Source organism: Tiliqua scincoides, chromosome 4 (genome assembly GCF_035046505.1).
Source record: "Tiliqua scincoides isolate rTilSci1 chromosome 4, rTilSci1.hap2, whole genome shotgun sequence".
Taxonomy (NCBI): Eukaryota; Metazoa; Chordata; class Lepidosauria; order Squamata; family Scincidae; genus Tiliqua; species Tiliqua scincoides.
Window position 1 is genome coordinate 55,895,056 of NC_089824.1, and position 14,855 is coordinate 55,909,910.

At 43.8% G+C, this 14,855-nt stretch overlaps 1 protein-coding gene and 1 pseudogene across 1 annotated transcript in view; one reads left to right on the forward strand and one right to left on the reverse strand.

The window, feature by feature from the left end:
• Positions 1-2,240: 2,240 nt before the first annotated feature.
• Positions 2,241-14,855, reverse strand: part of COLEC12 (collectin subfamily member 12) — a 122,001-nt gene continuing 109,386 nt past the window's right edge. The window contains exons 8-10 of the mRNA XM_066624804.1: positions 10,669-10,778; positions 7,543-7,688; positions 2,241-4,339 (exon numbers count right to left, since the gene is read on the reverse strand). Of these exons, the coding sequence (XP_066480901.1) occupies positions 4,326-4,339; positions 7,543-7,688; positions 10,669-10,778 (270 nt within the window). The 3' untranslated portion in view covers positions 2,241-4,325. The remainder of the gene's footprint in view (positions 4,340-7,542; positions 7,689-10,668; positions 10,779-14,855) is intronic.
• Positions 11,573-11,692, forward strand: LOC136650700 (5S ribosomal RNA; annotated as a pseudogene).

Sequence of the window (14,855 nt, forward strand, 5' to 3'; positions counted from 1 at the left end):
GAGGGTGCTGTACCCCCTTCCTCTGGTCACCCAGCTAAGGCCCCTGTGGCACTTACCTCCACCCTTTGTTAGGCCTCCTCCCCCTGCTGCAAAGGCCTGGAAGGCTGAGAACAAAGCTCCACAGATTGTGACAAAAAAGGGAAATCAAGGACCAGGTAATATCTGAATAAGGAAAGATCTGCTTGTAGCCATGTTGGTAGGCCCCAGTGTCAGACCCCAGCTGTATCCAACATTAATTAGTGCATACCAAACCTGGGAGAACTGTGGAGGAGGTTGCTTCACAGGGCCTCTGATATTGTACCAAGTGGGCTCCAAGGCCAGCTTGATTTACAACAGGGTTCAGCTGTGAGTGTCTTGGGATGGGAGGGGGGATTCCACCATGAGTAAGAACATAAGAACATAAGAACAGCCCCACTGGATCAGGCCATAGGCCCATCTAGTCCAGCTTCCTGTATCTCACAGCGGCCTACCAAATGCCCCAGGGAGCACACCAGATAACAAGAGACCTCATCCTGGTGCTCTCCCCTACATCTGGCATTCTGACTTAACCCATTCCTAAAATCAGGAGGTTGCGCATACACATCATGGCTTGTACCCCATAATGGATTTTTCCTCCAGAAACTCGTCCAATCCCCTTTTAAAGGCGTCTAGGCTAGACGCCAGCACCACATCCTGTGGCAAGGAGTTCCACAGACCGACCACGCGCTGAGTAAAGAAATATTTTCTTTTGTCTGTCCTAACCCGCCCAACACTCAATTTTAGTGGATGTCCCCTGGTTCTGGTATTATGTGAGAGTGTAAAGAGCATCTCCCTATCCACTCTGTCCATCCCCTGCATAATTTTGTATGTCTCAATCATGTCCCCCCTCAAGCGTCTCTTTTCTAGGCTGAAGAGGCCGAAACGCCGTAGCCTTTCCTCATAAGGAAGGTGCCCCAGCCCCGTAATCATCTTAGTCGCTCTCTTTTGCACCTTTTCCATTTCCACTATGTCCATTTCCACAGTAAGGAGGCTGGTGGCACGTTCACCCCTAGAATGTTCGGCTGGCACCGAGTTCTGATTGGTGGATGGGTCAGGAGGCCTATAAAGGTGAGGGAAGGGACGCTTATGCGGGGCTGACTTTGTCTCTGGCTGAGGGGGCCTGAGATCCTGGACCGCTCTGGCAGGAGTGAACCCAACTTGACTGCAGCAAGATGGGCTAGGTCAGATTTCGGAATGCTAAGACTTTGGTGAGTGAGAGTTAGGAGGTAGTTGTTATTGTTTTATTAGACTGAGTTTTGTATTGTAATGCTATGCTCTTTGCCTAAATTCCTAAATTTTAGACTATGCAGTGCTGTCTGTATAACCCTGCTTTAAGCCTTTATGCAATAAATCCTACTTATTACAACTGACTGGATTATTGGGATTAGAAGGGAGTACAGGGACTGGTTGTGGGAGGCAATCCAGTGTGGGCGGGGTGGACCCTGGAGAGCCTGTATGGGAGTCTACTCCTTTTTATTAAGCTGAGTCCAAGAGGGTGTCAGCTGGAGTACGACTCAAGGGGAGGGTTCCCCAAATTTATCCTGGCTATCAGGAGTGGAAGCTCTGTGGTTTAGGAGCTATTTGGCAATCGGTCTTGGAGAGATCTGCAGGTGCCCAGTGACCATAAGGGTTTATGGCCACTTGTTCACCCTGAGGGTAATAAAAAGATTACTCGGCCATAAAGGGGTGAGATCTGATTTCCTTCACACAGATGACAACTGCCCTGCCCCCACACAAAGCCCAACAGGCATGTTTGCCACATTTGTGAGTAAATGCACATGTGTGGCTCAGTTTTGCTTTTCATTGGGCTCAATACATTTTCCTTGTCAGCTTGGAGGGGAGGCAACTTCTCAAGTGTTTTTTTTGGTGCCAACGTTCATTGGATTGGATCTATTCTGGTGACGTTGCCTGCCATTTGAAATAGATTGAGGTGCATTGACCTGCTCACAAGTAAACATGCACATGTGGCTGTTTCCATAGGGCTCAACACATTTTCCTTGTCAGTAATCAACTTGTCAGTTTTATGACCTACCAAAAATCAGGACAGGACAGGACCCACTGGTGGGTTGTGACCCAAAGTTTGAGAAACACTGGATTATATTAATCAGTATCTATACAGAGTACTAGACATTCTACTTTAGAAAGCAACAATTGACTATTCACTTTAATACAAGCAAGATAAACTATCCAGGAAATTAGATGTGGAGAGAAAGAAGGAGGTTTTAGAACATGGTATTTTATTGAACAAAGCAGATGATGGGAACAGCTGATACTAACGTAGTGTAAAACATCTCAGTAACATGTTTCAGGTTGCTTTGATGTTTCCCAGCTTGTTGTTATGGTAAGCATTTGTTTCTGCATGCATAGCAGTTTGTTTGCTGTTTTACAAAATCAATTCCTTTTAGGAGCCCAGCAGCCACAGCAAAGCAGATCACATTACAGACATTTCTGCTACACTGGATACACACAGAAACATTCATTCAATACATTCTCCACACAAATCTCACATAACACCCATGTATGTGCCATCTACCCTTTATACGGATTAAAACATGATTCATTACAGGACATTATGCTGGTGCAGGAAGTCTTGATGCAATTATTTGAGGCAGTTGAGGCCCAAACTAGATTGTTAAATATAGACATGTCAAAACTTCTCCCTGATGTATCTTTTTTCAGCACTCAAAATTTTCTGGATTGGGTGACAGCAGCAGAATAGCAGCAGTGGGGAGAAGATGCTTAATCCTTTCTGGATGACCATTTTTCCCGGTGGAAAGGAAGGTGCAGCTTGGAAGGGGATACAAAAATGGTAGGCAGAGAAAGATCTAAGCATTTTCCACCTCTGCTACTACACTGTCCATTGTCCCCTCCCAATGTTCTGGAATAAAAACACAAACCGTTGTTGTGGACGTTATACATATCTCAGAAAAATGTCTAGCTTGTTCTTTCGCTTCCATTTAATACCAGAGCTGCCTTATACTGAATCAATATGCTGGTATTCATGCCTCTGAATGATGGGGAGCAGTGGTGAGAGAGAGAGGGGGGGTATGCTTTTCTGTCCTGTTAGTGGCCTTCCCAGAGGCAAATGAGGAAAACAGAATGCTGGAATAGATGGGCCCCTGGCCTGATCCAGCAGGGCTTTTCTGTTCTTCTAGTTCATCCATCAATCTAGCTCAATATTCTCTACACTGGCTGGCAGCAGCTTTCCAGCATTCCAGGAGCCTTTTCCAGGCCTTTCTGGACACATAAGGTTTTGAACTGGGGGGGTCTCCTGCATGCTTAACATATGCTCTTCTACTGACTTATGGCTCCATCCCTACTACAATTCAGTCCCAAGCACACTACAGCCCATCACACTGTGGCAACTATCTAGAGAGGAAGGATATCAATTTTAATTCCTCCTTTCGGCAGACAGTACCACTAGTTGGTCCTGAGGATATGTTTGTTAGGTCTCTGCAACCATCCTACAACAGTCGATGGCACCAAATTAGAAACAAGACATTTGAAGATTGTAGTTCATCTGTCCTTGGAATCCCAACACCCTTGACGCCCCTTGCATAAAATACGGCAAAAGCCATCTAAAATAAATTCCAAGCAAGGACAATTTATCTTGGGAGAAATATGTATGTGTTTTAAATCAAAAATATATTGATATAATTGCTGAAACTTACACCTGACAATTGATTCTAGTGAATGATGAGTAGAATCACTATTTTCTTTGGTTTTTGTGTACTATATTCATATCATTAAAAAGGCAGTTTAAAAAAGACCAATGTAATAGGCAAATATTTTGTACAAAAATACAAAAATTTAAAGGCTTTAAAGTATATTCTATATTACTGATCAGAATTGGACTATATATATTTATATATAAAATTTTATATATATTTATATATGTTTTTTATATAATTTGCCTATATTTGGAATTTTAGCAAGTGGCTGTTTTTGTTTACACAGTAGCTTTGTATCTGTTTCTCCTCCTTTCCCTATAGTGGAAAAGTCATGACTTGTAGACAGCTTGGCATAGTCCATTTCTTACCAGAACTCATCTTATGTATTTGTATGTTTTAGAGTTGAGGAAGATTTATAGCTTGTTCTGTCCAACTGCATTTCCAACAAATACTTTGTGCAACAGCTTCTAAAGCTCCTGAAAAATTCAGAAGACAAGGAGGACGAATTGTGCTGATACATTTTGTTCATCAAAGCCAGTTCTCAGTGCTCTCTCTTTCGGTTTGGTGATTCAGTCCCAGAGGATTTTTCTTCTTTCGGGAAATCTCACATATTTGTGCCTCTCAGTCCACAGCCTATTATAATCCTGGAGCTTGAACAAAAGTGGGGAAGAAAAACACCACATTAAAGTCCTATAAAAGTAAAACCAGCATTTTAAAACCCACAAAGTGGGAAACGATGGAGGCCTGGACAAAATTTTCAGGCTGATCCAGTCTATCGACTTACTTCAGGGATGCAACATATGGCCTACATGCATGGAATCCAACATATGTAAGCCTCAATCATATGGGGGTGAGATATTTTCTGGAGAATCAATCACATGACACAGATCTACATGTCCTGCCTTTTATGAGTGTATGCTGTATATGTATATGAGTGTATGTGCAAATGTACAGGGATGGCAGAGGTGATCTGGGGAGGGAGGAGAACAGGGATGGCTGTACAGGTGTGCATCACTACGATGAGGATATGTTCTCTGATCCCCATTGTTAAGTAAATCCGTCATTAAGCAAAGGAAGCAGGCTTCTCAGTTTCCTCCTGGAAAGTTGCAGTGCAATCCTTTTCCTCTCCAGCCCACATGCACCTTGCAAAGCCTCCTGTGGGATATCAGAGATATGCAGAAGTTAGGTGTGTGCTGAGGTAGCATATCTCGGAGATCAAAGGATCATGCTCACCAGGACACTCTAGACAAGCAGAAGTTCAGTGGTTCCACTTCGGCTATCAGGAGGAAGAAAACGCAACCGCTGCAGGAGACTTTGCAAGGTGCATGGGAGTGAACCCATTTTTGCCCAGCCCACATTTGGTCCCTGTGGCATCTATGCGACGTTGGGCAGAAATGGCTCAAGAGAGGGGAAACCAACCACTGTCATAGATTAGGATGGTTGTTAATTGGACTGTCACTAATTGATGCACTCCTTTACCTCACTGTACTCATAACAGGATGATCAGCCCAAACATACTGAGCTGAATTCAGTATTTCCTTGGCAAATGTTGCTTCCCAACTCTATGTTTGTTACTATAATACTAACTGGGGTGGGGAAGGACATTTGTAGGAGAGAATAATTAGGAACGGCTGAAGAAAACTTAACCCCACCTGCCCTTACCACTTGTCCATTTGTTATAATAATAATAATAATAATAATAATAATAATAACAGGTATTTATATACCGCCTTTCTTGGTCTTTATTCAAGACTTTATTCAAGGCGGTTTACATAGGCAGGCTTTATTAAATCCCTTATTAAATAGGGATTTTTACAATTTCAAAGAAGGTTCTTTCTTTCAAGAATGACTACATTCAAGGTGTTTCATTCCAATCTGGCTTCACATTCTGGCCTCCATCCTCCCACGCTCAGAGCAGATGGAATGGCTCGGCTTCAGCTTGTCAGCTGCTCCAAGGTCGCACGGTGCCGGTGGCCTCGAACTGGCGACCTTGTGGATGTTATCTTCAGGCAGACAGAGACTCTACCCTCTAGACCAGACCTCCTGCCCTCCTGTCCTGAATAAGGACCTCCTCCTCCTTATTCATTATGTACTCTTCTTCCAGGATACTCTTCTAGGGTACTCTGTCATCCTTATTTATGTATGACTGAATAGCAGTACCCTAATCTGGGTGGTGCTGACAATACAACTGAGAGCCCAATCCTGTGCTGCCCGGGAGCACTACTGCAACGGCACCGAAAACGGCTGCCGCCGCATCCTACACACCCAAGGCAGCTGTGGGCGGCACCTTGGGAGAAGGGGACTTTTGTCCCCTTCCCCCAGGTAAAGGAAGTAGCCCTGCAATCAGGCTACTTGATTGATTGGTGAGGTAAAAGCCTCTGTGTGAGGCAGTGAGCTGGACGCAGAGGCTTTGGATCTGGTGGAGCAAAGCTCCACTGGTCCCACCTCTCTCCCTCCCCGCTTCCTCCCCCTGGCACGCCTCCCCTGCCCTCTCCCTGCCTCCCACCTTCTCGTCACACCTTCCCCGCCCTCTCCCAGCCCTCCACCCGCCTTCCCCCTACCCGGAACACCCCACTACCTCCCATGCTCCTGCTTTCCTCACCACTGCTTGGCAGTCCATGCGACCACTGAGCGGCAGAAGCCAGGCACTTGCCTAGTGCTGACCAGTGCTGGGCTAGCACAGGTGCTCACTTGGCATTAGGGCTCGCAAATGTGCCTTACGGCACGTTTGTGCGCACCGGTGGTAAGCCTGCATGCGGAGCTCAGGATTGGGCTCTGAGTAATATATCTACCAGTGCAGCACAAGTATTAGAAGGCAGTCTTTGGTTTAGCACAGCATGCAGGCCAGAGACCCTAGCAGTTTTTGGGTACCTTTGCTAGTACTGCTGTACTATAATTGTCGTCCTGTATCTGCACTGTTGACTCCAAAAATATTCTCAGCATATGATTCTGCTGGAAACTGAGGGTGGGCCTATTTCTGAATGTAAGCTGCCTAAAAAATTGCGTTGGGAATCTTTTATTTATTTATTGCTGTGATTTTATTGCCTGGTGTTTTATCACTGCCTGTTTGTAGTGTTTTAATAATTGATATTATGTTGCTTTTATTGTAAGCTGCCTTGAGAAGTTTTTAACGAGAAAGGTGGGATATAAATTCTTCAAATAAATAACTAATCACCTGGGGTGCTCGTTTGGGAGACAAGCCTGGTATAAATGGAATTAATGGCAGCCTAAGCCTATTTTCCTCCCCTCCCACCCCCCACCGCAAATGCAGCAGTGTCAAAATGGCTACCACTGCATCTTGCAGGGAGTGGGAAGAAGACTTGCAGAAGCCTCCTCTGGGTAAGGGAATAATTGTTCCCTTACCTGGTGGTCAGCCTCTGCAGCACAGGGGGCTCTACTCACGCCTGCAAAAGTGAAATCGCTGGTGCAGGTCCAAATGAACCTGTGCTGGAGCGACTGCTGTTGTCAAACCCACCCCTTTCCTGGAGCCTCCTCTTTCCTCTGTATTCAGATGGGAGTGGACTTTTTTAGAAGCCAGATTTTAACTTGAATTTACCCAGGTTTAGTGCTTTAGTGAACTACTAGCTGGGGTAATTTGTGTTCTAGTTTTTACTGTCTGTACTTCAGTGGAGTGTTTACATCTTTGCTCCTACAGCTTTCAGGATTTTAGGTGATGTGCTTCAGTCCTTTGACCATGCCCTAAATAGTAAAGGGTGGAACTTTAGGAAGAGCTAAACTTGTTGACTATGGTCCAGAAGCCCATAGGAAGAATTTATCACTCTATATATAAACTTGGTTTTAGACTGCCCTTTGAGACAAATGACCATATACCCTAGCTGAGGTTCTAGCTTACCTTCGTCCAGCTCTTGTTCGCAAATAAAACTGTTAACATCACCACAGTAAAAGTCATTCCAGAGCCCAGCATGGATTAACCCAGCACAGTCTTCCCCAGGTCCATGCCCATGATTCCAGTTATCAGGTTGCCCAGCACTCCAGTTTCTTTCAACAAAACAGAGAATAGGTTATTCCAAAACACAAACAGCAAAACATGATATGATTCTATAACAGTGGAGATTGCCAGAAATGTAAAAAAAACAATGCACCAAGGATCTGTTCTGAGCAGAAAGCACAGTTCTTAACAATGTATGTCTCTTCTTGGAAATGGAAAACAGCTGGGCTGCAGAAAAGGGAGTCAATTCAACAAGCTGCCAAAATTCAAAAGCCTAAAATTAGTCCTATGGCTTTTGTTTTGATTTGGGGATGCACATGGATAGATGGGGCGGGGGCATTCATGGGGCTGCATCTGCTTCTTCATCTACAGCTGCAGAATAGCTACTGAGACATACTGTAAAGATGACTTCCTGTTGGATTTACATATGCATACCCAAGTCAAAACAAAACCAATTGTTTCTTGTTATCAACCACAGAGGAAGAAACAGAACAGAGAGTACGAAACTATGACAAACGAAGGCACATTCACACGTTAACCATCAAACAGCACAAGAAGGATTCTGTGGCAACAGCTGGATTTTGTATCCGGCCAGCACTCTGGTACGCCTTCAGAACGAAAGTATACCATGTACCTCACAGTCTATACTTTGGACTAGAAACAAGAATTCAAACTGCAAAAGATTTTTGAGTCTTTTAGCCTTTACAGAGCAATTTACTGCTGAACTTAAAGTTCTTTCTTGATTGGCCCTAAATCCCTTGACTGTTTTCACTTAATAAATGAAATGTGCTTCCAAGTGTAAAACTTTAAAGGCTCATCTTTCTTGACGAAGCTGGTTGTTAAGCTTGTCTGTGGTTGCTGGCTGAAACAGTGTCATAACAAGCAGCTAAAGAACATGCTAGCCCAGCTCACAGGGGCTGAGTGAACTCGTGGGAAGGCACAGAGCTTCTCAAAAATAACTAATACTGTTCACTTAGGTAACTGGCAACCCTGAGGTCATGAGGGTACATAGTAAATACAAGATAAACATTAGGTTAGCTGCTGCATCAAAAAGCCACAGTCTTGCTCTAGAGTGGTAAGTTAAGAGAAGGTAAAAATGAAACAGCAGTTTGGAAGGCACCAAAATAATGACTTTTCCAAGTTCAGCAGTGAGATTACTCCTATGTTACACACTGTATGGGACACTGCACTATACTGAAAATGAAGGCTTCTATCTGCAGCATTTAAAACAAATTAGGAGCAGTCTTGGAAGCTCGTCTGGCTTTCTGCCATTACAGCTGCTAGTTAGGGAGGGTTTCAAACCTCTTATGCATTCACATTTGGCTTTTATCTGAGCTGGGATACATCATTACATCTTCCGCTTTAGCATTCATGCAATAATGGAAGTAAACTGCAAGATATCCTGCTGTGTCGTCGTCCCCCAACACAGCAGCCCAGTATTTGACCATCAAAGAGGTTGCCATACAGGCACTTTTACTAGTAAGAAAATGAAGCATGAAGATCTGTTCAAATTTCTTCTAACGTTAGGAAAATCTTAATTTTGGAGGGTGATTTCAGTTGAGTAGCTAGGGAGTTCATTCAGGTAAGACAAAACTCATCAAGTGGCACCTCCCAAAGCCAAACAGTGCCAAACACAGAGAAACAGTGTAATGGAAAGAAGCAGGCTTCATTTCACTTAATGGAATGGAAAGATCATCCTAGGGCCTTTGCTCCAAACGTAGCCTTCAGTGGTACAGTGTACACCCTGATTCCAATTCAAAGGGACTTGGCTATTTGGGCAAAAAGTTCCAGCTGGGGGGAAAAAGGGAGGAAAAGGCTTGGTTTCCAGCAATGACCTAAATCTGATGCAAGTGAGAGGGATGTTATTTCCCAAAAAATTATGGTCCATTATCCTCTGTCAACAAATGTAGATTCTCTTCCCCTAGCCAGTTGTAATACAAATTAAGAAGAAAAATGTAAAACAAATCCAAGGGAGAAAAAAAAAGTTCAACGATTTCCACCCCTGTTTTGCAATAACATTCTACAATGAGCTTCTTGGCAGGGAATGTCCCACTGTGTGGTTCTACGATTCTTTCACTCAATATGCAGTTTTCTTTTTGGCAAAGAAATAAAGCCTTATGAATACAAAAGGAAAGAGCATCTGAATGAGTAGGAAAAAGCAGAAGTCAATAGCATTTCCAGATAAAGTACTGCTTTGGGAGGTTGTAGCAACCTTTCCCATCTGCGATATCATATCGCAGTCATATAAGCTGACTAAGGAAGCAACCAGGTCTTGCCTAAGCATATTCCACCTCCCGCCATTGCCAAATTCTCTCTTTTTCTAAACTGAAGAGGACAAGCAGGAGATTCTGCTCCCAGGATCCTCCCTGACCAGCTAATTTAGAAGAAATAATGAAGGAGGAAAGGATGAGGTAGTCATGCCATTCCCCTTTGCAGAAGAGTGATTGGGGATGGAATTGTCATGACCTCTACCTTTGCCTCCAGTGCCACTGCTGCAATCTTGGCAGCAGCACTAGAGGGTAGGCACCCTAACTGCCCCAGCCACTGTCTCTTCCTTCTCTACCTTGCTGTGCTACTCTGTGTTTTGAAATAGAGCAGCTGGGTGGGACAGAACAAGGAGAACCACCACACCACTCTCCCAAAAGGAAGTTTTGGCGCTTTTTTTGGAAACAGGAGAGAAGTAGACAGGAGGTCCACGTTCCCTGTAAGGGGCTTGCATGCTTTTATTGCTGTGTGGCATTGTGATGCTGTCTCAGATGCTCAGCGATGACATTACACATCATTGCCGCACTTCCGAGTTTTGAGCTGCACATCCTTGCTGGTGGCAGCTCTTCATTTTTTGAAGTGGGGCAGTGCTACTCCTGACTTCCTTGTCCCAGCCCTGCTCCATTCCTCTATCTTAAAACACAGAATGAGAAGGAATAGGGAACCACAAAGCAGCCACCTCATCTCATAGGGAGAGGTTGGCCTTGAAAGCAACAGCAAAAACAGTTGCAGAAAACCAACATTCAGAATCCTTCCAACACATACATGTATTCTGGTAAGGTTCCATCCAGCCATCGCCACTCATCTTCTTTTTCTGAGTCCGTGAGGCCAATCCAGAAGCTGCCTTTTGCAATAACTTGATTTTTTAGCCATTGCTGCAAGCAGAAGAAAGCACTGGTTGCATTATATGGCATATTAAATAGGCGTATTAAACAAGATTTTTGGTATATGAGGCATAACCCATTTTTTTTAATGTCATGAAATGTCATGTCATTTTTTTTTTAAACTCTGAGCGTAATAACAAGGAATGTTTCCCCCCCCCCCCCGGTGATTTTTCCCCAGAATTTCTTGATTAAAATAGCAAATTGTTGTGTTGTGTGTTTTTATCCAAATTCTTATTCAAAATTGTACACACAGTGCAATAAAGCACAAGAAGCATTTCAACTGTATATTCTGTATTATTTTAGACTGTTACCAAATAATATAAATATAATAAAATATAAAGATATATTCATTGGTTTTCCAAGCTTCTCAAAAGTGTATTTTAAATTTTAAAATACTCAGAAATTTTAAAAAATATATTATTGTTGTTGCTGTTGTTGTTGTTGCTGCTGCTGCTGCTGCTGTCGACAGTATTTTATATACCGCTTTACAACAAAATGTTCACAAAGCGGTTTACAGGAAAAAAATCAAATAACTAATGGCTCCCTGTCCCAAAAGGGCTCACAATCTAAAAAGATGCAACATCAGCAGACAGCTACTAGAAAAGGCACTGCTGGCGTGAGGTGGCCAGTTAAAATCCCCCCTTTGCATATCAGGATGGCATAAAATGTGCAAAAAAGTAACAGAAAGTGATCAGATCAAAGTGCAGTACAATACGGAAAAAAATAAAACTCAGAGAAAGGCTTCATTGAGCCTTGCTTGATTTTCCAACAAAGAGAAGCACTATACAAGCAGCAACTGTTACCCTGCACATGCCTGATCTCGTCTGATCTCGGAAGCTAAGCAGGGTCAGGCCTGGTTAGTACTTGGATGGGAGACTGCCTGGGAATACCGGGTGCTGTAGGCCTATACCATAGTCTTTCAAGACTGAAGGTTGCTAACCAACCATGCAAACAAGCCCCAGAAAAGGCATTTACAGAGAGTGGCTTGGGGCAGAGGGGAAATCCAGATCTGAGCACATTCACCTGATCACATACAGACCACAGTTTAGAAATCCATCACCTCACCAGGAATCCCAACCTTTCCCTACCCACTCACCTCTCTTCCCCCCCAGCTGCCGCACATGCACACACCCTCTGGGAGATACTTTTACTCAGTAGCTCCACCATTGTAAATGCTTCAGGGGCTTGCTGCCTTAGTGAAAACTACTTGTGAATTCCTCAAAAGTAAGTAGAACTGGTGTTATTTTGTAAAATGAGTGGTTTTTCATGTTTTGATCTTAATATCATTTTATATTGCAATTTGACAAGAAATTCTCATTATTTCGCATTCTGTGTTGGTCATTGAGAAAAACACCTCTAGGAAAAACTAGTTTGGCTTATTTTCACTTTCCCTTTCTCTCCCATGCTGCTTCCTGGAGTGGTGATTTGGTGGCAACAAGCCAAGGCAAGCAGGTGCCAGGAGTGCCACCATGCATCGTTCAAAGCTGCATGGAGCTCCAGGGAATAGAATTTTCTCAAGGGCTACTGTAATCTCAGCAGTAAATTTCCTTACAGGCAAAAGAAAATATTTATTTACCTAGTAATTAATCTGTGGAACTCTTATGATGGTACCAGGCTTAGAAGCCTTTAAAAGGGGATTGGACAAATTTATGGAGGAAAAGTCCATCACAGATTACAAGCCATGATGACTATATGCAAACTCTGGGTTTTAATGGGTTGACGATCTCTGAATGCCATATGCAATGGGGTGGCATCAGGATACAGGTATTCTGTATAGTGGGCCACTATGAGAAACAGGAAGCTGGACTAGATGGACACTTGAACTGATCCACCTGGACTTTTCTTATGGAAAAAGTACATGCTCCAAGGGCTACTTGTGGCCTGCATCACTAAGGATGGAGACAGGTCTCCTCGCCTTCCTACGCCCCACGTGCTGCCACCAGAGCACCAGCCTAGTAAGTGGGAGAAGAATGAAGGGGCTTGTACAATTGGTAATTGAGAGAGAGGGAGGGTAGGAAAAGTCACAAGATCTAGAATGATCTCCACCAGGTGTGTTGTCAAGGCTCATATTTCCATGATCAGAAGTGTGAGAGGTTTTTAATGTTCACCTAAAATACAGAAAGTGTGAGGAAATATGACATGAACATTATGACTTTCAAATTCTTCTTCAGCTTAAGAAGTCAAGGGCTGTAATATCTTATTTGAGGGAACACTCTGTCATGTTTGAGGTGAGCATTAGAAACCCCAAGATACATATTTCCAAGGCAAGACTATGAGCTTTGACAACATCACTTGAACAGATCATTATAGACTTTACAACTTAGTAGCTCACAGATATTTTTCCTTCATAGAGCTGGTTCATTACACATTTAATTTGATTATAAGCAGCTAACGTATGCTGAGTGAGTGAGAAAGCATTGTATATAAGCTATACAATGGAATGGTAATTGAAGATGATGTGAAGATGATGTGAAAGTTCTATTTGCATGTGTGAATCCGCTATACTACACTTGATGCTTTCTCTGTCCAGGGAGTAACATGCAATTGTGAACCAAGTTGATAGCACAATGAGGAGGCTGAAATCCAGGTTATTCTGCTCATCAGAGAGGAAGAAATCCCCTAGCACTATCTGGGGGAGTAGAGACAGAGGGAGACATTCTGAAGTTTGTTTGTCTGTATACTGTTCTGTAGAACAGGAATCCCTAGAGCAGAAGGGTGAATGATGCTTAGAGTGGAGAAGGGCACAACTAGATTAGCAAGGCCATGACTCCTAGGGCACAATCCTAACAACTTTCCAGCACTGAGGTAAGGATAATGCAGCTCCAAGGTAAAAGAACAAACATTTCAAACATTTCCTTGAGGAGGCCTCTGTGACTGCCCCCCAACTGCAGGATGCAGCACTTGCCCCACTGGCACAGCTATGCCAGTGCTGGAAATTTGGTTAGAATTGTGCCTTTAGTTGTTTAACAACAACAACAACAACAACAACACCAAAAAGGCATTTCTTTTTCTAAGACAGGGGTGCCCAAACCCCTGGGGCCACTTGCGGCCCTCGAGGGCTCCCAATCTGGCCCTCAGGAAGGCCCCAGTCTCCAATGAGCCTCTGGCCCTCCGGACACTTGCTGGAGCCCATGCTAGCCTGATGCAACTGCTCTCAGCGTGATGGCCAACTGTTGGACTTCTTGCACAAACTGTGGGACGAGGGCTCCTTCGACTGCTTGCTGTTTCACATCTGTGATGCAGCAGCGGCAGCAAAGGGAAGGCTGGCCTTGCTTCGTGCAAGGCCTTTTATAGGCCTTGAGCTATTGCAAGACCTTCATTCATTCATATAAGTTCAATCTCTAATATATTCATTTATGTAAATTTATTCAAATTTGAAATGTAAATTAATTCTTTTTCCCCCCTGCCCCCAACACAGTGTCAGAGAGATGATGTGGCCTTCCTGCCAAAAAGTTTGGACACCCCTGTTCTAAGACAAAGAAACAAAGAAAGCTGAAACAAAGAAAGCTTGAGGAGAAACCAGAAATGAATTATTTTGTGTAAAAGGACTGTGAGCTCAGTTCTGGTGCTGAACACAAATTCCTGAACATAAGAACATAAGAACATAAGAACAGCCCCACTGGATCAGGCCATAGGCCCATCTAGTCCAGCTTCCTGTATCTTACAGCGGCCCGCCAAATGCCCCAGGGAGCACACCAGATAACAAGAGACCTCGTCCTGGTGCTCTCCCCTACATCTGGCATTCTGACTTAACCCATTCCTAAAATCAGGAGGTTGCGCATACACATCATGGCTTGTACCCCATAATGGATTTTTCCTCCAGAAACTCGTCCAATCCCCTTTTAAAGGCGTCTAGGCTAGACGCCAGCACCACATCCTGTGGCAAGGAGTTCCACAGACTGACCACGCGCTGAGTAAAGAAATATTTTCTTTTGTCTGTCCTAACCCGCCCAACACTCAATTTTAGTGGATGTCCCCTGGTTCTGGTATTATGTGAGAGTGTAAAGAGCATCTCCCTATCCACTCTGTCCATCCCCTGCATAATTTTGTATGTCTCAATCATGTCCC